Source organism: Galeopterus variegatus, unplaced genomic scaffold (assembly GCF_000696425.1).
Source record: "Galeopterus variegatus unplaced genomic scaffold, G_variegatus-3.0.2 Scaffold6705, whole genome shotgun sequence".
Lineage (NCBI taxonomy): Eukaryota > Metazoa > Chordata > Mammalia > Dermoptera > Cynocephalidae > Galeopterus > Galeopterus variegatus.
The window spans coordinates 96,813-108,423 of NW_007732816.1; the positions used below are offsets into that span (position 1 = coordinate 96,813).

General features: G+C 50.3%; 1 protein-coding gene across 1 annotated transcript in view; it reads right to left on the reverse strand.

The window, feature by feature from the left end:
• The window catches only part of LOC103606574 (CUB and sushi domain-containing protein 2-like), a gene marked incomplete at both ends in the record, with an annotated part of 104,683 nt that extends 93,961 nt beyond the window's left edge, over positions 1-10,722 (reverse strand). Inside the window, one exon of the mRNA XM_008591149.1 lies at positions 10,528-10,722. Within this exon, the coding sequence (XP_008589371.1) occupies positions 10,528-10,722 (195 nt within the window). The remainder of the gene's footprint in view (positions 1-10,527) is intronic.
• Positions 10,723-11,611: the final 889 nt, after the last annotated feature.

Below are 11,611 nucleotides of genomic sequence, written 5' to 3' on the forward strand. Positions count from 1 at the left end.
TGTGAGCAGAGGATGACATGATCCCATTTGCTTATTAACAGGATCCTTGGGCTGCTGTGTAAACAACAGACCCAAGAGGGCAAGGGCAGAAGCAGGGGGCAGTGGGGCCTCACAGAGGCCACCACGGTAATCCAGGTGAGAGGTGACGGTGGCTTGGGCCAGGTGGTAAGCATGGCTGTGTTTCAAATGCTGAGTTGGTAGGATACACTGACAACGGACCCAAGAGGGCAAGGGCAGAAGCAGGGGGCAGTGGGGCCTCACAGAGGCCACCACGGTAATCCAGGTGAGAGGTGATGGTGGCTTGGGCCAGGTGGTAAGCATGGCTGTGTTTCAAATGCTGAGTTGGTAGGATACACTTCAACTAAGAGCTGTCTATCTGGTAGGCTCGGGGGAGAGGGTGTCTTAGGCAGGGAAAGGGCAAGGCAGCTGAGGTTGGGGAGTGTGTTGTGTTTAGGGGCTTACAAGGCAGGACTGTCTGCATTTAAAGGGACAAGCAGAGATGACAGAGCTGGGCTGGGCAGGAAGGCAAGAGCTGGACTGTGAAGGGCCTTGAAGGCCAACTGGAGGAGCTGTGGTTCTCTTCTCCTTTTCTCCTCTCTTCCTCCTCTGCAACCCCCCAGTCCAGGTGCCCAGGCCGCAAGGGAAAGGAGGGCAGGTGGGCAAGATCAGCCTTGCTTGGCTTTAAATCCAGTGAAGTGGCATTGTTTATTTGTTTTATCAAATTGCACAGTATTTCCACCCTGAGTATCTCTCCGGCAAGAGACTATGAATTCTGACACCAAAGCTAGAGTTTATCTCCTGATGTAAATAAATTCATTGTGTACATTACGAGGGAGAAGAGCCACAGGAGGAGCCAGTCAGCAAATGGGAGCTCTGTCAGCGTTGTTCCCAGCAAGATCTGGACCTGCCAGTCCCCAACTGTCCTGTCACTGGTTCTGTCTACATGCCCAGCCACAACGGCTTCATCTTGTCTCCACTGGGTTAGGGAAATCATGGTGAAGGAAGAGACATTTAGCCTGACTTGGAAAAAGGAACAGGAGTGTTCAGGAGAGAGAAGGAAGAAAGGGGTTCCAGGCACTCAGGGGCAAGGGGGCGGCACCTGGGGAATGACCTGCCGTCCACTGCCATGAAAGTGCAGGATGCATGACCTGAGGAGTGAGAGTCAAAGTGGGAAGGGAGGGCAGAGATCAGCTCAGAAAGGCCTTGACAGCACTGCTCAGGGGTTTGGATTCTACTTTGCAGGTGTCAGGAAGCCACAGTAGGGGAGGAGAAGAGGGTTTTCAGCAGGGTTTCAGAAAGATGACTTTGGCCCCTGGGTAACGGATGGATGGTATAGTTGGGGGGACGGGGAGAGTAGCAGGTGGGGAGATCAGACAGGGAGAACAGGGAATGGGTTGTTCCAATCATCAAAGCCTGAACTAGGCAGAGGCAGTGGGACGGAGGAGAAGGAGCAGGAAGGGATGCAGGAGGCAGGCTGGGAGGGGAGCAAGAGGACTTGGTCTCTAATAGGGAGCGGGCAGAGCAGGAGAGGAGGACACAGGGACCCCCAGAGGAGAAGCGGCTCTGCAGGAAGAGTGGGGGCCCCTCCTCCTCTGCTCTTCCCCAACCCCGGGCTGAGTGTGAGTTTCCGAGAAAGAAACAGATGGCTTTGCCCGAGGGCCTGCAAACCCTGAGTCAAGATTCCAGTTGAGTCTCCCCGGTGCCAGGGCAGCCGTCTCCTCCGCTATAGCGCTCCTTTCTACTCGGCAGTGGTTTGGTAAGCCATCCTGAGATTTAAACTTCCCAACATTAGTCAATGGCTTCTGCATGGTGTTGGAACTGGGGACTTGCAAACTTGAGGCCCTCTGGCCACAGTCACCAGTCTACTTCGAAGATGGCACCTTTGCCATTTTAACCGTCCCTGCCACTCAGGCCCCTCTGACACCCTCGCTCTCGCACCATCCTGTTTTGATTGAAGATGCTGTAAAAGCTGTTTGGAGGTTTTCTCACATTTTAAACAAGGCATCATATATCATGGTTACAACTTCAGAGTCATAAAATACAACCTTCAGCTGACACCACAATCCTAAAATATTCATTTACACTTTCTGCTTCTCTGCAATGGGCATTTTGCACCGCCATTAAGTCATGCCTATTCTAAGGTGCAGGTGTGTTATGCTGATAGTTGCCTTTCCAAGTTTATGACTTTTTTTTATGATGGACTTTAAGTTCTGCTGAAATCTCTTCAATTAACCATAATTTTAGACGATCCCTCGGTCCCCTTTGATGTCTGTTAACTCTACAATGGCCCAAGAATTTCAAATAGGGATGGAGAAACCTACACATTGTCTCTCCACCTGCCCCCATTTCAGACCAACCCCAGTGCACTGTCTTGGAGGTCTGGGAGCTTTGGGATCCTCAGCCTTGAGCTTCTGTTCATATCCTCCCTCCCCAGGACCACTCAGCCTCTGAGGAAATGAAAATGCCAGAGAGCCCTGGGGGAGAAGCCCCCATCTTGCAACTCAGTTGTAAGACCGAGTGTGCCTGATACGGGTGCCCCGAGGCTCCCGCGTCCTGTGCTGTGTAGCTCAGTTTCCTGTCCATGCAGGGGCCCCAACTACCTGCTCTACCGCCTCATTCCCTTTTCCTTGGGGGCTCTGGACTCTGCCCCTTAATCTTCGGCTTTATCAAAGACACACCTTCTTAAAATTAAGAAATTACCCATTCCTGAGAACATCACAGTTGCCCGCAGATTCCTTCCATAGAAACCACCACCCGAGGTATTTTTCTGAGGGGATGAATGTAGACAGGACATGGTATATAAGGTTATTGTCCACTACATGACTGTTCTCTGTTGAGCTTTGGTTATGGGCCAGGCATTGTGCAAATTGCTTCATCAGCATTTTCTCATTTAATCCTCAACCCCCTTGAAAAGGTAGTTATTGTCATGCACATTTTACAGATGAAGAAATGGAGGTTCAGACAGTTTTCAAAACCTTCCCGCAGCCACATAGCTACTAAATGTTGGAGTCAGGATTTGAACCCAGGACACTCTGACTCCAGACCCATGCTGTTACCCACCTATTTCTTTGCCTGCTAGGCCTCTGCGGCTACAATGCTATTCCCGACATGATCTAGGAGCAGGCTCCTAGAAACACCAGGGCCTAGAGAAAGTGTTTTCCAGGCAGGAGATGCCTCCGCCTGCTCTCCTCTCCTCTGCCACAGGGGCCTGAGGCAGGAGCTTTGTGCAAACGTGCTGACCCAGCCACCCATTCTCAGGTGGAGGTGGGTGAGCCTTGGCGTAGGCTTCCTTCCTAAGAAGAAAAGGTAGCTCCTGGCAGACCCAGCCGCTACCCTGAAGCAGCATCTGCCCATACAATGGCCACAGGCCTTTTCCTGGAGGATTCTCTACTAAAAATCTCATGGAACAAGTTAAAGTGGAAGGTTGAGGGAACCATAGGAGACCAGGCTGTCCCTGGCCTGGTGGACCCAGGCAGGGGATGCATAAATCTGAAGGCCACATGCTGAGGCCAAGGGCCACCAGGCTGGAGGAGCTCTAGATGTCATGGTATCATTGTGAGTCTCCCCCCATGGCTCACAGGCCACCATCCTTGCCCACAATAGACAGTGGTGGTCAGGGTCATGGCTGTTAGGCACACGGACTTGGGCAGAATCCTGGCTCCACCACCCTCTAGCTATGTGATCACAGGCAAAGCACCTCACCTCTCTGGGCCTCAGTTCCCTCGCCTATAATAGGTGATAACAATACCTTAACTTCCTAGGGATTTTGTGAGGATTAAATTAAATAACGCAGGGTCTGGCACATAGTTAGGGCTCAATAAATGCTGGCCAGTGTGGCTGTGGCAGTAAAATTCACAATGTTAGCCAACTCTCATTGAGTCATTAATGTGAACAAAGCCCTCTGCTACGTGCTCAGCATTTATCAACTCGAAGCTCACTTCCAACTTATGAGTTAAGTTCTGTTATTATTCCCACTTACAGATAAGAAAACTGGGGCACACAGAGGTTGACTAACTGGCCTAAAGCTACTCAGCCAGTGGGTGTGAGCAGCAAGGCCAGGATTTGAATCAAGGTGATGAGATTCCAGAGCCCATGTTGTGAATTGCTCTGCAATAGTAATAGAGATGGCCAAGGGGAATGGAGAAGGACTAGCGATCTCAGCAGTAGAAGTGATCCTTTCCTGGGGGAAGGAGTGGCACTGGGTAGCTATGGGCCATGCCACAGCCCCAGTGCTCAGAACCACTCGAGGTCCATGCTGTGCCAGGCATGGTATTTGGTGCTTTCTGCATGTTGTTTAATTTGATCAACACAACGGGGCCCAGCCTGCAGGGCCCAGACGCTCTCTGCTACTACACTGCTGCCCTAGGGTCTCTTACGCCTTGCCCTGATTTCTTTCCAGCTCAGGACTCCCCCCGGCTGCAGAATTAATACCCCCACTTGGATGTCTCCCAGGCATCTCAAACATTACCTGGACAAAATGAGCTATTTTTATTTTCTTTAGGGCATATGCTTCCTGCCCTCTGTCCCGGTCATCCCATCTTGGTCATTGGCATCCCCACCCAGCGAGCACCCCAGCAAGAGCCTTGGAATCAACCTTGACCTTTTGTTTCATCAGCATCTACATGCAATCCATCAAAAAGGCCTGTGTGCTGTATCCCCAAATCACAGCCCCAATCTATGCATGTCCCTCCGTCTCTACCATGGCCACCCCCCACCAAGATGCGTCATCTCCAGCCTGGTTGCCTGCAATAGCTGTCCTCCTAACTGGTTTCCCTGTCGTGCCTCTTTCCCAGTTACAATTTCTCTCCCTTCCAGCAGCCACGGCGATCTTTTTAAGCTAAATTGAACTGCATCTCTGCTAAAACTCTCCTCTGGTTGCCTCCTAAACTTAGAACAAAACCCGAACTTCTCACCCTGCTTTATCACAGCCCTGCCTGCCTGCCTGCCCTCTCCACCCACCCCTCCCTCTACTTTGGCCACATGGGCCTGTTCTCTGTTCCTTCAACATGTCGAGCTCTTTCCCACCCCAGGACCTTCTCACAGGCTGTTCCTTCTGCTGGGAATGCCCTTCCCCAGGCCTTCACGTAACAGGCTCCTTCTTGTCATTTAGGACTCAGTTCAAATGTCACCTCCTCAGACAAGCCTCTCCTAACTGCCATCTAAAGTAGGCTTCTTTGTCACTAGCTACTTTATATCTTTCATAGCACCTATCACCACCTGAAATTTGTTTGGTTTTTGTCTATTTTCTGCCTCCTGGCTGCTAGAATATAAATTCCATGAGATTATGAAATTTGGGCCAACCTGTTCATCCCTGCAATTCTCTTCACCTACAACAATATCTGGCACTTCATAGGCAATCAAAAAACCATGACCGAATCAATAACTGGCTGGCACGTAGTAGGCACTCAATAGAAAGCTGGTGACTAGCTGAATGAACGAATGAATAAGCAAGTAGCCCTGTAAGGCTGCTGCTGGGTCCCCATTTTAAACCCCAGACAGGTTTAGCAGCATGCTGGCGACCACACAACTACTACCTGGCACAGCTTGTGTTGAACCTGGGCTTGACTCCATGCGCTGTCCATGCCTGACACCACTGCTTCTGTTTCACATTCTGCAGGTTCCTCACTCTGGGGCCAGAAAATTTGGAATGCAGCTCAGCACTTGCAGCCCAAGCTTCTGAAGACCAAATGCCCCGGTCTGGTGGCAGCTGCAGTGTTTGGCTGGAACCTCAGAAGCCAAACATTTCTTGCTCTGGCCAGCTTTCTCTCTACCACCTGCCTCTCAGCCCCCAGTGCCTCTGAACTCCATTCCTTCCCCATGTGGCCTTCTTTGATCCAGGGCCAATGCCCCTCACAAGTTGCTGAACTCCATGTGGTCTTCCTTCCTGAGGATCAAAGAGGTTACACAAAGCTTAGCATCTCCCAGGGATCTCTGCCTTTGAAAATGTGCCCAGAGTGACACAAAGTGAAGGGAGGTCACAGGCCCTGTCTCCTTCCCTCTGTCAGCTGGGCCAAGCCTCATTAGGATGAAATTCTTGAGATGGAACTCCTTGGGGGTTGGCCTTACACCTTCTCTGTCCCCAACCCCTGCTGCTCCCTACACCCCTTAGTCTGTGCTGTGTCCCCAGACTGAGTCTACCTTTCAGTCAGGCCCATGGCATTTCCTGGATAGAGCAGACAGACACAGCTCTTCAATCTGCTCCAGGAAGTTTGTACTTAAGGAGATCATGTCACTCAGGGCTGCTGGGCACGTGGGGTAACCCAGGCAAGTTATTTCCCTTTTGGGCATCTATGCCTGCATGATCCTGATGGTGAATTAGACCCAGCCAGCCAGCCGTTCATTCAGCAAATATTTACGGACCACTGCCCAGTGGATGAGGTTTATCCACTCACAGATGCCAGCCCTTGAGAGTTCTACACAAGAGGAAGAAAGGCCAAAAGGCTTTGAATCCTTCCCGAGTATGAACCCTTCAACCCTGGCAGGACTGCAGCTCTTGGCATGGCATGGCGCAGGCGCATGGTGAGCATCCTTTGCTCCTGTTTAGTTTGGCCTCCTAAGGAAGAAAAATCGCTTTCAGAAAATCACAGACATTACCGAGGATGCTTTGCTTCTCAGAATATTCTTGTATCTTGTGGCAAATCAGAATGGAACAATGGAGCTGAAGTGTTGGGAGTTGGCAGAGGCCCTGGGGGCCCTGAAAGGTGGACAGCCACTTTGTTCTCTCCAGCCTTCTGGCAGAGCCACACCTGGGCCCCTCAGGTAGCAGGGAGTCTGGGGGCTCAAAGCCCTTCTGAAAGCAGGACTTGACTTCCTCAGCTGGCTTCCCTGGTGCGTCCAAAAGGGAGCATTGTCTAGTCTGGTAAATTGGAAGCAACGTAAGAGAAGACTAAGAGACAGACTATAAAGGTCTGTCTGGGATTCTTTTCTGGAAGGGCCTGTGCTCTGTGCTAGGAATCTGAACTTGACCCTGTCTGTGATGAAGAGCCACTGACGAGATTCTAAGCAATGGGTGATTTTGTCAGATCTGTGTCTTAGAAAGTTCACTCCAGCAGTGGAGAAGGGATTGGGATGTGTGTGGGTCGGGGGGACTGGAGTTGACTGTCCACAGGGGGACACGTGCAGTGCGGCAGGTGAGAGATGAGAGGGACTGGACTGTCGCTGGGGCCTCCTGAAGAGTGGCGGAGGGGGGAGGGGGTGGGACGGCACAGAGGGACACAGCAACTGATGATGATGCAGGGTGAGGAATAAGGAAAGCGAGAGCGTAAGAGGCCTGCGGTGTCTGGCTTGGCCACCTTGGGTGGTGACACTCTTTGCTGAGCTGGGGAAGGCAGAGAAAAGAGTAGATTTGGGAAAAAACAGAGTTAGGTTTTGGACGTGCCAAGTTTGAAGCACACCTCAGAGAGGGGTTCAGTAGGGGGCTCAATATCCACATGAGCCTGGGCTTAGGACAGAGGGTGGGATGGAGATGGGGATCGGAGAGTCACCCCCAAGTAACAATTAGAAGCCATAGAATAGATGAGAGATTCCGAGAGATGCAAGAAGGCCCCAGAGAAGAAGCTGAGCTCGGCCCTCCAGCATTTTAGGGAAAAGAGTAGGGTAGAAAAGTCAGTGAAGGAGAAGGAGGGAAAGAATCATCATCTGAGAAGCTGAGAGAGAATTGGGAGAGGCCTGGAGAGAGTCATGCCACCGTGAATTGCTGGCGTGACGTGCACGCTGGGACAGCAGCATCACCCCGGCTGCTCCTTCCCAATGACAGGCCAGCCCTCGCTGCCTCGTGCCAGGACACACACACACTGGCCTATGGGCCGTGATCCCACCTGGCAAAGGAAGGTGGCCCTCGTCATGTATCTCTGGCTAGTGGGGTTATTAACAAAAGAGATATTTTTAACAGCCAGCCCCAGAGTTTCTTTCAGGGTGAGAGTTCTCTTTGTTCAGGAAAATACCTCCTATACCTAACTAGCTTGGGCAGGAAAGGGAAACATTAGACAAAACCCAGAGGAAATCAGGCTACCAAGCCTAAGAAGTTGCTAGAAGTCCTGAAATGGGACCAAGGTGCAGGACGCATCAAGGTGGAAGAAGCTTTCTCCAGCCTCTTCCACCTTGATTACAGGGGAAGCTGGAGACTGCCAAAACAGAAGGCAGGGAGAAGCTTCCAGGGAGAAGGGGCCAAAAGACTTTGAGGTTTGTGATTGCTCAAACTTCATTAAGCCATTTGCAGTGCTGAGATGCAAACTTCCCGAATTGCCACAAACCTTTAATAAAGGCCATACTACATGCAAACACCTTCGTTTGTGTTTTTGTTTGGTTTTTTTTGGGGGGGGGAGTCAAGAAAAGTGGGCTAAGTTTCCTACCAAGGCTGGCAGAGCAGAACGAGGGGAAGTGTTGCATGGCAGTGAGTTCAAAGTTCAGAGGAAACAAAAGCTGACACAGACTCCTGAAGATATTGGGAGAGATAGTGGGTTTCCATCCTATTAGCATGGGATATTATTGTGAATTATACGTCACAGGACAGGGTGATACCCCCTCTGCATCCTTGGTACTTGGATTACATTTGTTTTTAGCTTCTATCTTGAACAAAGAGTATGATACTTATAGTGCTGCGAAAAGAGAATTGTGATCTACATTTCACAACTTAAATACCTGATGTCATTTACTATCATATTTCATATTCTATTATCATGTCGCAACTCTGACACCGTCCTTGGAAGTTCAGAATGTTAGCTGTGACATCCCCAGGGCAGGGGGTGGATAGGGACGCTGTAAGGAAGGGCAGATGCAGCCACTGCAGGCGGCTGTGCAGGGGCCATCTCACCTGATGGGTCTGGTCATTCCTGATTTCAATCCCCTGAAAAGAGGCAGGTATTAAGTTAGAAACGGACCCTGGGAGGATGGGACTTAGGAAGGCAGGAAAGGGGATCTAGTTCCCTTGGGCTCCACCAAGGAGGATCAATATGGCTGAGGCTGATTCTCTTGGTTGAGGAGGGGTAAACAACCATGAAATCAAGTGGCAACTTAGATTGATTGGGTGTGCCTTGCCTGTGGAGAGGGAATTCACAGCTGTATCTGGACTCAACCAGAAAGGGTGCTGTGATCAATTAATTATGTCTGCCACAGGAATAGAAAAGGAATAGGTACATGTGCCAAGTAATTTTCATCCCTGGTGTCCATAATAAAAAGTGTGCACGTATAGCAGGAGGAGGGGGCTGCTTTTCCCTAGACCTAGTTTTTTGAAAGTAATTACAGAAAAAAAGCTTCTTCCAAGAGAAAAGTAAAACTTGAACCACAAGAAGGAGCTACTTGTTCTAATCATTCCTCAACTCCTTGAGATGATCCTCCCAAACTGATATCTAGGTGTTGTAGATCCACAGAATTTAAAGATGAGAGTTTCAAGAAGAAACAAGCGGTCCATAGGACAAAAGGCCAATAAGAGGTCAAGGAATATAATGGCAAAAACAATTCCCATCTGATTTGGCAATAAGATGCAGAATACTGGGAGCAAAGGCCAGTCTGCACAGAAGTCAATGGGAAGTAAGGAGAGATGGGGCTGGATGGCACCTTCAGGACACTAGGCTTTATTGGTGGCATGGGGAAATCCTACAGTGCGATGTGCTAGGTTTTCAATGGTGGTTAAAAATTATCTACATGCATTATAATCTCAATTTATATACATATTTGTAATATGTATTGGAAAATGGAAAGGAAATACACAAAAATCGTAATTAAAATGGGTACATTTTATTTCTTCTTTATTCTCTGTATTTTCTAAGCTTTAAAAAAATGATCATGTATTATCATTATCATCAGATAATAACCATCGGAAATTATTTTAGAAATAGCTTGGCTATTATGGGGGTAAGGTGGGGTGGGCAATAAAGAATAGGGTAGGAGTGGGGTGACCAATGTCACAGTTTGCCTGGGACTGATGGGGTTTCCAGGATATGGGACTTTCAGAGCTACAAATGAGAAAGTCCTGGGCAAATGGGGACAAGCTGTTTTCCCTAGCTGGGATGCTGAAGCAGACATAGCATTGAAGACAGGTGGGGTTTTTTGGGTGGGGGAGTTGTTGGGGTAAAGAGGTTTTGAGCATGTTGGAGGCTGAGAAGAAGAAACCCTTAGATTAGGAGAGATGCTGAATTTACAGGAAAGAGAAAAAATAATTGCTGGGGAGCAGTCAGTGCAAAAGCTGTTGGGGGAGCCATCCGTGCACAAGAGGGGAGATGGTCTGTAACGGGAAGAGAAACAATGTTCCTTCTGAGACAGGTGGGTAGGAGACAAGGCTAGACTGGGTGAAAGTAAGTTTGTTGACACAAGGAGAAGGAAACTGAGGGACTGCATACCTGAGGGCTAGAAGCTCAGGTGAAGCTGAAAAGCCCCTAGAATACCTAGAGACCCCGAGGACCCTCAGTGCTCCCCAGACGTGGGCTCCCCATAGTGGACACCCCATGCCCTTCTGGAGTGTAACTCTTCCCCTTGAGACTGGATCCCATTGGATGCCCCAGCACCCCCGCCCAGCCGCCTCCCACCTACCTCTGCAGGAGGGCAGGGGGAAGTCCCACGTGGCACTGTTCTCGGAGCCAGCGTGGCAGGTGAGCACGGCGTGGCCCTCCAGGAAGAATCCGGGGTTGCAGCTGTAGCGGACCTTGTCGCCGAGGTTGAAGGTTGAGCCCTGCTGGATGCCGTTGGGCAGCCTCCCTGGGTTCCCACACGTGTGACTGGGGAGAACTGTGAGAAGAGACATGCAGCCCGTGAGCTGGGCTTGAGCCTGGACCCCTGCTTCCTAGCAGCACCTCCCTAGGCCAGTCGGCCTCCTTGGGACTCATTTCTTCTTCTGTAGAATGGGATTGGCCACTGCAATCTGCTTGCCTTTCAAAGCTGCTGATACCCTGAGAATGGGTTACTCGAAAGAGGTCACACTTTAAGGAGGAGCCACCACACTTGAGACTTACAATTGGCCAGGTTTCTCGCTTTCTCTAATGCACGGCCTTGGATGTGAAGTATGTCCGTCCTGATCACTAGAGATGCAACCCCAGGGAAAATACTTTCATCTCTTGGGCATGGTTGCCCTGATTTCAGATTCCAAACTCCTTCTCACTAAGTGCCAGGGAAGGGACACAGAGCATGGCATCAAGTAAGTGTTCATTAAATCCAATGTCCTTTCCTGTGTGATCTGTCATGGCAGGTACAGGGGTACTTTGGCCCAGCAGGGTAGCTGAAGGGGTTGGTGAATGATGGAACAGGCAGTGAGGCAGGAAGACAAGAACCTGAGTCCTCACTAGCCTGTCCCGCTGAGAGGGGAAAATGGGAGCTGGGAACAAAACACTCAGTGTGTGGCCGAGCCAGAGCAATCGCAGCCGGCTGCAAGAGCACTCGCATTATCCAGAGACAATGGCTTTGGTCAGTGTGCAAGAGCATTGTGACCTGCCAGTGAGGAGGGAGGGAGGACACTGGTTCTCTATGCCTGTAAGTCACCCATTCCACCTGACGCAGCTCCCCCTGCCTTCTGCCTTTCTAGCCAAGTTGAAACTGCCTGTGCTCTGAAGGTCACGTCTCCCACCATTCCAGGATGCCTTAATAGGGCAAGAATGAGGGGTCTCTGCCACACTGACTGCTG